This window comes from Amphibalanus amphitrite, unplaced genomic scaffold (assembly GCF_019059575.1).
Source record: "Amphibalanus amphitrite isolate SeventyFive unplaced genomic scaffold, NRLGWU_Aamphi_draft 001301F_arrow, whole genome shotgun sequence".
In the NCBI taxonomy this organism is placed as follows: Eukaryota; Metazoa; Arthropoda; class Thecostraca; order Balanomorpha; family Balanidae; genus Amphibalanus; species Amphibalanus amphitrite.
In genome coordinates, this window is record NW_024882794.1 from 1 (window position 1) to 12,662 (window position 12,662).

The window sequence follows — 12,662 nt, forward strand, 5'->3', positions numbered from 1 at the left end:
TGTTCAAACACCCCCCAGCAGGGCGTGGAAATCCAGGACCCCCAGCCGGGTGCGGGTTTTAAAGCAAACAAAGCAAATATTATAAATACTCTATAAAGCAGCGAACTAGAATATTCAATCATATTCCTTCACTGCCGTCTGCAGGCGCAGCCTTTCGGCGATTGCATGTCAGTCTTATGTATATCCCTTACATCTCTTGCTCTCTCTCTCGCTCTCTCTCTCTCTCTCTCTCTCTCTCTCTCTCTCTCTCTCTCTCTCTCTCTCTCTCTTTCTCTCTCTCTCTCTCTCTCTCTCTCTCTCTCTCTCTCTCTTCTCTCTCTCTCTCTCTTCTCTCTCCCTCCCTCTCTCTCTCGTTCTCTCTCGCTCTCGTTCTCTCTCGCTCTCTCTTCTCTTTCCTTCTCTCTTCACTCACCGTTTGCTCTCCCACCCCACGCTGGTGCTTCCGGCAATGAATCCGACCAGCGCCGGACTGCACTTGTCAGACGTGGCGTCATAGACAATACACAGCGGACCGTGGGTACACCCGGGAACTGTGCTAGGTCCACCGTTTGAGACGACCTCGCCAGACATGCCGGCAGCTCGCCAGAAAGCCTGAAAGAGAGGGAAGAGGGTGAGAGAGAAAAAAAAAACTGAACGTGCAGATGACGTACAGAAAATACAAATGAGCACAATACTTGAACCTGGGTGATTTTGCAGCTATCGAATAACAGTGAACGTACTTCTACACAGCGTTACTATAATGAACTTTTACGCTAGTTGAATATTTCCCCAACGAAGTATCTCTGCGAATTTTGGTCGCCACAATTTTGGTTATGAAATACAATTTCAGTTCATGAGACGCAATGACAATGAGCTATTGTTGCCTAAAAGTCCAACCAACAAATGCATCGTTGCATTAGCATTCGCTATTATTTTCACTCATGGTCATAGCAAAAAACAAAACAAAAAACAATGCTAACCGGATAAATTTTGGACATCCTCACCTCCTCGAATGTGACGACAAATTTGATGAGATGTCCCATGGGCATGTTGGAGATCAACTCTCGCCTCACTGGGCTCAGCGGTGGAGTGAAGTTCACCCTGGCTAGCTGGTTTGGAGGTAAAGCAGAGATGACGTATTTGCCTGACCGCGAAAGACGTTTGGCTTATTGTTAGATTGGTGTTGATTTAGAAAATTAGGAATGAGAGATCCAGACTGCCCTGAGCATAGTGTGTTGCGGCAGTCTTGGGGCAGATGAATCTGTTGATTTACCGTCATAGTCACAATTGTTTTTGCACGTTGATAACGTAGAGATATTCTGTCTGGCAATAAAGGGTGGAACTCAAAGTGAAAGACGGCAGTGGAAGTCGCAGTGTGGGACTGCATAATCATATTGTAATACCGAAAGCAATTTACTTATAGTGAAGACAATGGTCTCACAGCAAAACCCATCGTGAAAGACACCAGTGTAAAACGATGGACTTTCGATGTAGGCGATGGTCTTACAGTGTAAGGCAATGAACTCAGAGTAACACAATGAAGTCACAGTGTGAATCCATGCACTCACATTGAAAGATGTTGAACTTTTAGTGAAACACGATGCACGCTACCGAAACTCACAGTGGAAGACGATAAACTGTATTATAAAACACGATGGACTCTACCGAAACTCACAGTGGAATACGACGCCGTCCCCGGTACTGACTGTGACGTCATCATTCCCCTGAGTGATCTCCGTGACGGGGTGCCCCAGGAAGATACGATGACGCCCGATACGGTCGGCAAGCAGCTCGCTGATCTGCTGGGTACCTCCCTGGCGGCGAAAACACTCAGATTAGTAATGTCAATTACCGGAAATCAGAATACCAATACCAAAACAAAAACCAACCAAAATCGGTGGAAGCCCGGAATTGATCACACGAAACTCACCATTGTTGTATGAATAATCAAAGATAATTTGTTTATCTCAAGCGAGGATGACAATTTTAATTTGTTGAGGAAATTTACTAAACTCTGGTAGCATAGGATTATGTGAAGTGTGAACGTCGTCGTCATTGCTCGAATATGTATATCAAAAGTTACGTTTTCTGTCGATTAATGTATAAAATGTATCACGCTCAGTTCCCAACACATGAAACTAGTAATTATACCATCAATGCCCTTCCTTATTATCTTTAGACCGCACAAAACTATCTAAACACGCTTGCCTCGCTTCAACTCGATAAGATACCATTTATCGGAACACGGTTTAGCGATCAAGTCTTATCAGTCATTCGGTATCACATCAGTCCACAACTGGAGCCTTCCTACTAGTGATGTCAATTACGGAAAATCGGAATACCGATACCAAATCAAATACCAACCAAAACCGTGGGCAAATGCCAAAACCAAACCAACTTGGGAACATGAGGAAAATACCAACTTTTTTATCGATTTCTTAGCCTCTTAAACATTAGCAAGGGTTCATGATACCAACAAAATGCCAAACACATTAGGATTGAAATACCAAATACCGAGTTGGTATCGGTTTGGTATTGGTATACCAAAAAGCTGGTATCCGATTGACATCTCTACTTCCTACCACGGGAGTGTGAGGGTTTCGAGGACCTCAAAGCTCATGCGACTGGTCTGTAGATTCATGGATTTAAAATGACCTTGATGTGACAGACAAGTCGTTTGTTTTCCTTCACACTGCACAGCATTGATATGTTCGCATTACATTTTCTCGTTGATTGTGATAGAACCTGAAGTGAAAGTGCCCGTGTGGTATTTTCAAATACAAGTAATACACCCATACATCTATACATAATTACATAGGCATACACAGAATCATGCATATGAACAAAGATGCATACACACTGCATTCACTGACCGTGAAGTGACCCTAGACACGTATCATTATCTTGCTCATAGACCATGATCTAGCCACTTATCCACTTCACTTAGCCACTTCGGCTAAGTTACGGCTCTGACCAGTGTCTTTACTATAAAAAAAGAACTTTCAACCATCCAAATACATCAACCTTGGACCCTGCGCTGACCTTGAACTCTGATCCCGCACTGACCTTAACCTTTGACCCCGCACTGACCTTGACCTTTGACCCCGCACTGACCTTGACCTTGAACTCCTGCGCGGTGCCTGGCGTGGCCTCTAGCAGTGCGTTGAGTCCGCCAGCGGCGTGGGTATAGGCCAGAAAGTGAACCACGCTTACCCTGCTGGCGTCGCAGCCTGGGGAGAATGACCCGACACGGGTCAACCAGGGGTTCTCAAACTTATTGTAATATATTGGCGTCACAGCCTAAGGATAGTAGATTTGATCCAGGTCAGAGCAGGGGTTCCTAAACTTATTGGCACATATTGGCATCACAACCTCGGGAGAATGACCCGACCCGGGTCATACCAGGGGCTCTTAAACTTATTGTAATATATTGGCGTAACAGCCTGTGGAGAATGACCCGACACAGGTCACACCAGAGGTTCTCAAACTAATAACCCTGCTAGCGTCACAGCCTGGGAGAATGACCCCGCACGGTTCAGATTAGTGAAACCCAAACCCATAATACCCTACCAATAGGGTTGGGACCTATCTGCATGCTCTGTATGTTTTGGTAAAATAAAAAAGTTCAGAATTTTTAATGATTTAATTTAAAATCACTTTGTTAAAAAAATGCCTAGATAGTTCAGAAATTAATTATTTGTGACTGAAAACAACTTGCTTCTGATTGGTCGGGCTAATCATGACGTCACATGTAGGTATATAACTGTCTGTATATTTGGCGCAGTTGAGACATACATTTTCTATGTATTTTCCTATGGTAAATCGGAGTGATTGTAATGTAATGTATTGTAATGTAATTGTAATGTATTTAATGAGACAATCCTCGATGTACTCGGGGCTATTACAGTCTCAGTTATGTAGTACAAAGCATGCAACATATGTACACAGCATTTCCTGCCCTATCATAAACAGGGGCGGATCCAAGGGGGGGGGGTCACATGGGTCATGGCCCCCCCCCCTTGAGGCCCGGGGGCCCAAAGACCTGCCAGGGGCACCACCGGCCTATCAGGGGAATCACAGTCCTGACAGGGGCACCACAGGACCGCCAGGGGCACCACAGGCCTAGCAGGGACACCACGGGCCTGGTGCCCCTGGGCCCTGACAGGACTGTAACGCCCCTGACAAGCCTGAAGTGTCCCCGGCAGGCACGTGGTGCCCCTGACAGGCCTGAGGCGCCCCTGCAAGGCCGGTGGTGCCCCTGGCAGGCCTGTGGTGTCCATGGCAGGCCTGGGGTGCCATTGCTAGGCCTCTGGTGCCCCTGACAGGCTTGTAATGCCCCTGGAAGGACTGTGGTGTCCCTGGGCCCTGACAAGCCTGAGGTGCCCCTGACAGGCCCGTGGTGCCCTTGTTAGGCCTGTGGTGCCCCTGGCAGGCCTCTGGTGCCCTTGCTAGGCCGCTTGTGCCCCTGGCAGGCCTCTGGTGCCCTTGCTAGGCCGCTGGTACCCCTGCGCCCGGAGAGGACTGGTGCCCCTGAAAAGTCTGAAGTGCCCCTCGGCAGGCCCGTGGTGCCCCTGACAGGCCCAAGGTGCCCCTGCGAGGCCGGTGGTGCCCCTGGCAGACCTCTGGTGCCTCTGGCAGGTCTGTGGTGCCCCTGGCAGGTCTGTGGCGCCCCTGGCAGACCTGTGTTGACTGGTGCCCCTGCTAGGTCGCTGGTGCCCCTCACAGACCTGTGGTGCCCCTGGGCCTTGACAAGCCTGAGATGCCTGGCTATGACAGGCTCGTGGTGCCCCTGATAGACCAGTGGTGCCCTTGCTAGGCCTGTAGTGCCCCTGGCAGGCCTCTGGTGCCCCTGCTATCCCTGCGCCCGGAGAGGACTATGGTGCCCCTGAAAAGCCTGAAGTGCCTCTCGACAGGCCCGTGGTGCCCCTGGGCCCTGACAGGCCCAAGTTACCCCTGCGAGGTCGGTGGTGCTCCTGACAGGCCTCTGGTGCCCCTGGCAGGTCTGTGGTGCCCCTGGCAGGCCTGTGTTGACTGGTGCCCCTGCTAGGCCGCTGGTGCCCCTCACAGGCCTGCGGTGCCCCTGGAAGGACTGTGGTGCCCCTGCCCCTAGGGGTGCTCATGGGCCCAACAGGCCCGTTGTGCCCCTGACAGGCCTGTCGTGTATACTTGCTAGACCTGTGGTGCCCCTGCTTCCTGGCAGACCTGTGGTGCCCCTGGCGGGCCTGTGGCGCCCCTACAAGGCCGTAGGTGCCCCTGACAGGTTTGTGGTGTCCCTGGAAGGACTTTGGTGCCCCTGACAAGCCTGAAGTGTCAAGGACAGACCCTTTAGACGCCAAGGTCAAGTTCGTCGGACTGACAACGATTTGCTTACCTGATAACGTTCCTGGTAAGTACTCACTACTCAGCGTCCACAACATATATACACATAGCACATTCATATATACTTGCTTACAATTGGTAAATGTGGTTGTGGCTAAGAGTTAAGATACTGACTAAAAATAAAAAATAAAAATAAAAAACTGAAAATGGGGGCACCACCAAAATGAAGTGGACGAAATCCGTTGAGTTTTTAATTTTGGGTATAGGTAGGGGCACCACTTCGATTCATGACCCTCCCCTTGGAGTTTTCCTGGATCCGCCCCTGATCATAAACCACGCCTAGGTTGCTGTAAAAAATAGCACATCTTATACACACACGAGACGAATCATCCACATTTAACAACAATCGCTCGATAGTCATTGCTCTAATAGTTCGGACATCGGACCACGTCACTCTTGCCCAGTCACGGTGCGACTGTCACATAGGTGGCTTACTAAGTGACTCCGGAAAGCTGGCGTCGAGCGTAACGTCAAATCATGTGGCAGCGCATTATACTGGCGAGGTGCACGACAGCAGAAACGCCTTCGTCCCATCTCTGTATGTGACATTGGTACGTACAATGTGTTGTTTTGTCTAGTATTGCGGTCACGGGTCTCTGAGCTTTTAATGAGATTTTCAGCCAGTGCTTCAGGTTCGCCTGCGCGACGTACTCTATGAACCATGCACATAGTGTGGTACTGGACGAGCTCATTAGCTTTCAACCAACCCAAACGTTGAATAGTTCTTCTGAATGCTTGAGACGAGGTGTTAGTATCACTGATGTTAGTTGTCGGACTTTCGTCCCCGTCTTGAGTTGAGATGTTAGTTTCACAACGTTTCGGCCAGTTACTTCTCCGGCCGTCGTCAGGTGTTCTTTGGCCCTTAGAAGGACCTGGATGTTGGTGGCGTTGCGCCGTACGCGTCATACCGTTCGAAAGCTCCTGTAGTCAGCGGGAATCGAACTCGGGTTTCCCCGGTGATAGTCCACGGTTCTAACCACTCCACTATCGAGGCAGACATCGTTATGGAGCTGGAAACTTGGTGTCATTTATCCCCCAGATGTTTTTGTGATTTCCTTAGTAGTGGGAGCCATATTGGGCTGATGTCAACGCTTGGCTTGCTGATGGGGTTGCTAGCCAGCGCCATGTGTGCGGCTTCCTTGATTTTTCTGATTTTCCAGTGTGGCTCCTTGTCGATGATGGTGGTATCATCCCAAGCAGGTCTGTGATCTCCTTCAGACCATGCATGCTCCGCCACACCGGATTTCAGTGTTTCGCCTCGGATGGTGGCCTTCCTGTGTTCTTCGAGCCTGACCGCCAGTGGGCGGCCAGTCTCGCCCTTGTATGACCTGCCGCAGCTGCACGGGATGTCGTATATGCAGTTCTTTGTTTTCTCCTTGGTGGTTGGCGGTCTGACCTTTGTGAGTGACCTGCGGAGGGTGGTGGTACTTCTGAACACCGTCCTGATGTTGTATGCTCCGCAGATTCGCCTTAGCTTCTCTGACAGTCCTCTGTTGTATGGGAGGGATACTGTCGCGATGGGCTTATCCCTTGGTTGTTGTTGGGATGCTTCCTTGGGTTTGTGTTTCATGAAGCTCGTTGGGTATCCGTTTCTCCTGAAGGTGCTGGTGAGGCGTGACATTTCCATCTTTCTGGCTGCTTCGTCTCCACAGATGTTGGTGGCTCGGGTCTGCAGGCATCTTACGATACCTTTCTTGACTGTGTCTGGGTGGTGTGACTTGAAGTTGAGGTAGCGGTCGGTCGCTGTTGGTTTGCGGTAGACCGATGTTCTGAATGCTTCCTCAGATTTCTCCACTTGGACGTCAAGGAATGGTAGTTTGTTGTCGACTTCTGTTTCCATTGTGAATTGGATGGAGGGTCGGAGGCTGTTGAGGTGGTCTAGGAACGGTGTTATGTCCTCGCGATGGTCCCACAGGACGAATGTGTCGTCGACATATCGCAGCCACAGGGATGGTTTCAGTGGTGCTGTTTGTAAGGCCAGTTCCTCGAAGTGTTCCATGTAGATGTTGGCGATCACCGGTGACAGGGGTGAACCCATGGCCATTCCTTCAGTTTGTTGGTAGTAGTCATCGCCCAGTTGGAAGGCGGTGGTGGTGACACAGAATGTCAGGAGTTCCATGATGTCATCAGTCGGGATTGTCGTTCTTTCGGGCAGTGTATCGTCGCTCTCCAGTCTTGTCCTCACTATGCTCAGAGCTTCGGTAGTGGGCACATTGGTGAACAGACTCACCACATCGAAGCTTACCATTTGCATGTTCGGCGAAGGTCGCATGGCCTGAACCAGTGAGACGAAGTGGGCTGAGTTCTTGACATATGTAGGTGTTTTGCCACTCAGTGGGTTGATGATCTTGACGAGGAACTGGCTCAGAGGATGGCAGGCTGAGCCACGGCAGCTTACTATTGGTCTTAGCGGTACATTGGTCTTGTGTACCTTTGGTAGCCCGTACATGTGTGGAAGTTTGCTGTGATGTTGGCTCAGCTTTCTGTACTGGGCGTCCGTGAGTTGTTCCTTGTCCTTGTTCTTCTTAAGGAGCTTTGTTAGTTTGCGTTCACAGGCCGGGGTTGGGTCTTTCTTCAGTTTGGTGTACGATCCATCTGTCACAATGCTGTTCATCTTGTGGTCGTATTCCTTCTTGTCCATGACAACGGTGGTGTTTCCTTTGTCTGCTGGAAGTATGATGATGCTGCCGTCTTGTTTGAGGTTGTTGATTGCTGCCAGTTCCTCTTTGGTGGTATTGGCCTTTGGCGGTTTGGCCCTTTCCAATGCATGCCTGACTTTCCAGCGTAGTTCTTCTGCATGTTCTCTGTTAATGTGGGATGTTGCTTCCTCGATTGGGGCCACGATGTCCATGTTGTTTATCCGCTTGGTGGATGTTGCGAAGTTGAGTCCCTTGTTGAGTATGGTCTCTTCAGATGCCGACAGTTGTCGCTTGCTGAGGTTCACTACAGCTCTGATGGGCTGTAACGGAGTCCTGGTAGGTGCGATCTTCTTCAGTTTTTCGAGTTTTGTCATATGCTGCTTCTTTGTGGCATGGTCCACGATGGTATGTGACCTGATGACTGATGATTTGATGCGGTTGAAGTCGTCGGAGCATGTTACTTTTGAGCGGATGGTTTCTTCGATGGCAGATATTGATTGTTCGAGTTTCGTTTTGCTGTGTCGATGGAAGGCGATCCTTTCTCTTATGAGAGCTCGGCTGGCTTTCTCTCCGATTCGTCTCGCTTGTTTGGTGTACACAGGTGTCTTTAGTCTCAGTCCATTAGGGATGATGTCGTTATCCCGGCATCTGCACATGAATGTCAGATGGTTCTTCTCTTTTGCTAGCTTGATGTTCAGAACAGACTCACCATCAGATGTGGTGAGTCTGTTCACCAATGTGCCCACTACCGAAGCTCTGAGCATAGTGAGGACAAGACTGGAGAGCGACGATACACTGCCCGAAAGAACGACAATCCCGACTGATGACATCATGGAACTCCTGACATTCTGTGTCACCACCACCGCCTTCCAACTGGGCGATGACTACTACCAACAAACTGAAGGAATGGCCATGGGTTCACCCCTGTCACCGGTGATCGCCAACATCTACATGGAACACTTCGAGGAACTGGCCTTACAAACAGCACCACTGAAACCATCCCTGTGGCTGCGATATGTCGACGACACATTCGTCCTGTGGGACCATCGCGAGGACATAACACCGTTCCTAGACCACCTCAACAGCCTCCGACCCTCCATCCAATTCACAATGGAAACAGAAGTCGACAACAAACTACCATTCCTTGACGTCCAAGTGGAGAAATCTGAGGAAGCATTCAGAACATCGGTCTACCGCAAACCAACAGCGACCGACCGCTACCTCAACTTCAAGTCACACCACCCAGACACAGTCAAGAAAGGTATCGTAAGATGCCTGCAGACCCGAGCCACCAACATCTGTGGAGACGAAGCAGCCAGAAAGATGGAAATGTCACGCCTCACCAGCACCTTCAGGAGAAACGGATACCCAACGAGCTTCATGAAACACAAACCCAAGGAAGCATCCCAACAACAACCAAGGGATAAGCCCATCGCGACAGTATCCCTCCCATACAACAGAGGACTGTCAGAGAAGCTAAGGCGAATCTGCGGAGCATACAACATCAGGACGGTGTTCAGAAGTACCACCACCCTCCGCAGGTCACTCACAAAGGTCAGACCGCCAACCACCAAGGAGAAAACAAAGAACTGCATATACGACATCCCGTGCAGCTGCGGCAGGTCATACAAGGGCGAGACTGGCCGCCCACTGGCGGTCAGGCTCGAAGAACACAGGAAGGCCACCATCCGAGGCGAAACACTGAAATCCGGTGTGGCGGAGCATGCATGGTCTGAAGGAGATCACAGACCTGCTTGGGATGATACCACCATCATCGACAAGGAGCCACACTGGAAAATCAGAAAAATCAAGGAAGCCGCACACATGGCGCTGGCTAGCAACCCCATCAGCAAGCCAAGCGTTGACATCAGCCCAATATGGCTCCCACTACTAAGGAAATCACAAAAACATCTGGGGGATAAATGACACCAAGTTTCCAGCTCCATAACGATGTCTGCCTCGATAGTGGAGTGGTTAGAACCGTGGACTATCACCGGGGAAACCCGAGTTCGATTCCCGCTGACTACAGGAGCTTTCGAACGGTATGACGCGTACGGCGCAACGCCACCAACATCCAGGTCCTTCTAAGGGCCAAAGAACACCTGACGACGGCCGGAGAAGTAACTGGCCGAAACGTTGTGAAACTAACATCTCAACTCAAGACGGGGACGAAAGTCCGACAACTAACATCAGTGATACCAAACGTTGAAGCAGATCGGACACATGGTCAAATTTCTTGCGCCGGAAAATGACTTTGGCGGCATAATTGATCACTTTCTGAATCCGAAGAAGATTTTTGTTTGTGGTATTACCATAAACGGATAAACAGTAGCGGATATGAGATAAAACTAAGGCATCCACTAGAATAGAAATGGTAGATGGCGGTAAATGGCCCCTCAGTTGCGACAATCCGGTAAGAATTCCGAAACAACGGTGCACAACAACAGAAACATGAGTGTCCCAGCTAAGGGCACAGTCAAAATGAACTCCAAGATTCCTCGCTTCGGAAACAGGAGTCAAATTACAATTATTAAATTTTACAACATAGCTGGAAATGTTTCGCAAATTCTGTGGGCTACGTAACAACATTAATTGAGTTTTCTCAGAATTAAGTTTGAGCCCGTTAGCTCGGAACCATGACCCCAGAGATACCAACACTTGTTCCAGCCTGCTAACAACAAGATTGAATTCCGCCTTTTTACCACTGACTAAAATTTGTGTGTCATCTGCATACTGCACGATCATCGCATCATCAGCAAATAGACTGAGATCGTTTGCAAAAAATGCAGTAAAGCAATGGACCTAGCGCTGAGCCCTGAAATACACCGATATTGGTCGTGTTTTCAGTGTCTCTTTATTTTGCGCTGGTATTGCGTGGCTAAGAAGTTTTATCAAGAATGGCATATACTAAAATGTTCCTTTAATAATGGAGCTTCAATATCTGTGAGTTTTATTGGCAAGCGAAAACTGATTTCGCTGTTATTTTATCTGGAAATTACTCATTTTTTTAGGTCAATATTCAAAATATTTTACGGGAACAAGTTGGCACTTTTCTTGATTTTTGCACTCAAATCGCGTGCGATTCAACTGTATTGGAACTTGCAAAGAAGCTTGGTGATTAATTAACTGTGTTGTTATGGCACTGTTTGCAAAGCATGGATAATGAAACTCTGCCAAAGACTTAGCTACATAGCAATGCCTCAAGTAATACGCAGGAGGGACAGAATTCAGAGTCCGATCGAGAAGAATCGGTGCAAATGCTACGAAGACCAGGCAGCTCTGATACAATAGCTAGTCGTCTCACTACTCTCACTCCATTAGACCCGCTGATTCCTGACAGCACCGACTCGGATGCAAAGATGGAGCTCATCTTCCAAGCCAGAAACCAGTTCTTTGATGGAAAATGTGATGCTGCCTCTGTCTCTGCTTTGTTGGCCACTTTGGACGGGGCGGAGCTCCGCTCCTTGCGTGAGCGGTTATTGGCCTGTCATCCAGAAATAGTTCCTTCGTTTGCTGGCCGTTCCCTGATTAGGTGCAATACGGGGAGCTGTAATCAGGGAAGTAACTTTCCATATGAAAGGGGTGCAGGTGCACCCCCGTCCCCCATCCACTAGAAGTGCACCCCCATAGGCTAAGCGGCGCCCCACACGCCGCCCCACACGATTAGCTCTAGAGCAGATGGCGAGGGTGATTTCCCGGCTACATTCCATCTCGGCGTCGTGATATGCTTGTGGGCTTGGAAAGCGTCCAGTCGTATGTAGGGTAGTGTAGGGGTAGGGTTGAGTTCAATAAGGTCCTTACATTTGAAAGGTTTTAACAACCCGCAATCAGCACAACATACCACAAGTTAAATAAAAAACTACCAAACTCCGCCCAACTAATATTAATAAACATTACAGCCAAACTAATGGCCTAAATAAAAATATATCTCAAATCCTAACAGTTATCGCGGGTGATGGCGCCATGAGTTGCTATTATCCAAAACAGATGCAAATAAACATGTTTGTATGTCCTATGTATGTTTGTTTTAAAAACGTTGCAGCGGCGCTGGGAACTGCAGTCTTAGATCTGGGTATGTTTGGCATCTGCAACTCTTCATATACACATCTAACTTACTATTCAAACAGAATCCGTCTGTGAGTCTGTGAGTCTGTGTGTCCGCACATCGTGTAGTGGGTTCAATTTGTTACGGCTACAGGGCAGACGGTACGACGTAGGGGGCTGAAATTTGCACACCTTATAGGTGACAGAACGGGTCAACGCCTTTTCTAGGTTCCGACTCGCTGGGGTGCACGGTTCGCGCGTGGGGCGCGCTGGAAGAACGCCAATGAAATTTTGATCGGTTCGTAGATCTTCATTGAGAGCCGGGGTCGAGAAACTTTGTAAACTAAATGCATGCCGATCGGTGGCGGGTGCCTCGCATTGGCGGATGGGCAAGTTTTAATTTGAATAAATAGTGGCGAGAGATTGTGTGGATTTTCGTTGAATGGCAACAGTTTGTGATAGGAATTTACAAATGCACCGCGTTTGTCGCAATGCGCCACAATTATCTGAGGGCGTCATTTTTGCCGCAAATCGCACAGTTTTGTCGAATATGGTTCGATATGGGTGCAATTTGGTGCAAAGATGCATGCTCAGTCACCGGGTGAAAATGCGCCGCGTTTG

The 12,662-nt window shown here is 49.0% G+C and overlaps 1 protein-coding gene across 1 annotated transcript in view; it reads right to left on the reverse strand.

Annotated features, from left to right (window-relative positions):
• Window positions 1-412: 412 nt before the first annotated feature.
• The window catches only part of LOC122371969 (probable flavin-containing monoamine oxidase A), a gene marked incomplete at its 3' end in the record, with an annotated part of 36,141 nt that continues 23,891 nt past the window's right edge, over window positions 413-12,662 (reverse strand). The window contains exons 6-9 of the mRNA XM_043348773.1: window positions 3,094-3,209; window positions 1,655-1,793; window positions 984-1,123; window positions 413-591 (exon numbers count right to left, since the gene is read on the reverse strand). Coding sequence (XP_043204708.1) covers window positions 413-591; window positions 984-1,123; window positions 1,655-1,793; window positions 3,094-3,209 — 574 coding nt within the window. The remainder of the gene's footprint in view (window positions 592-983; window positions 1,124-1,654; window positions 1,794-3,093; window positions 3,210-12,662) is intronic.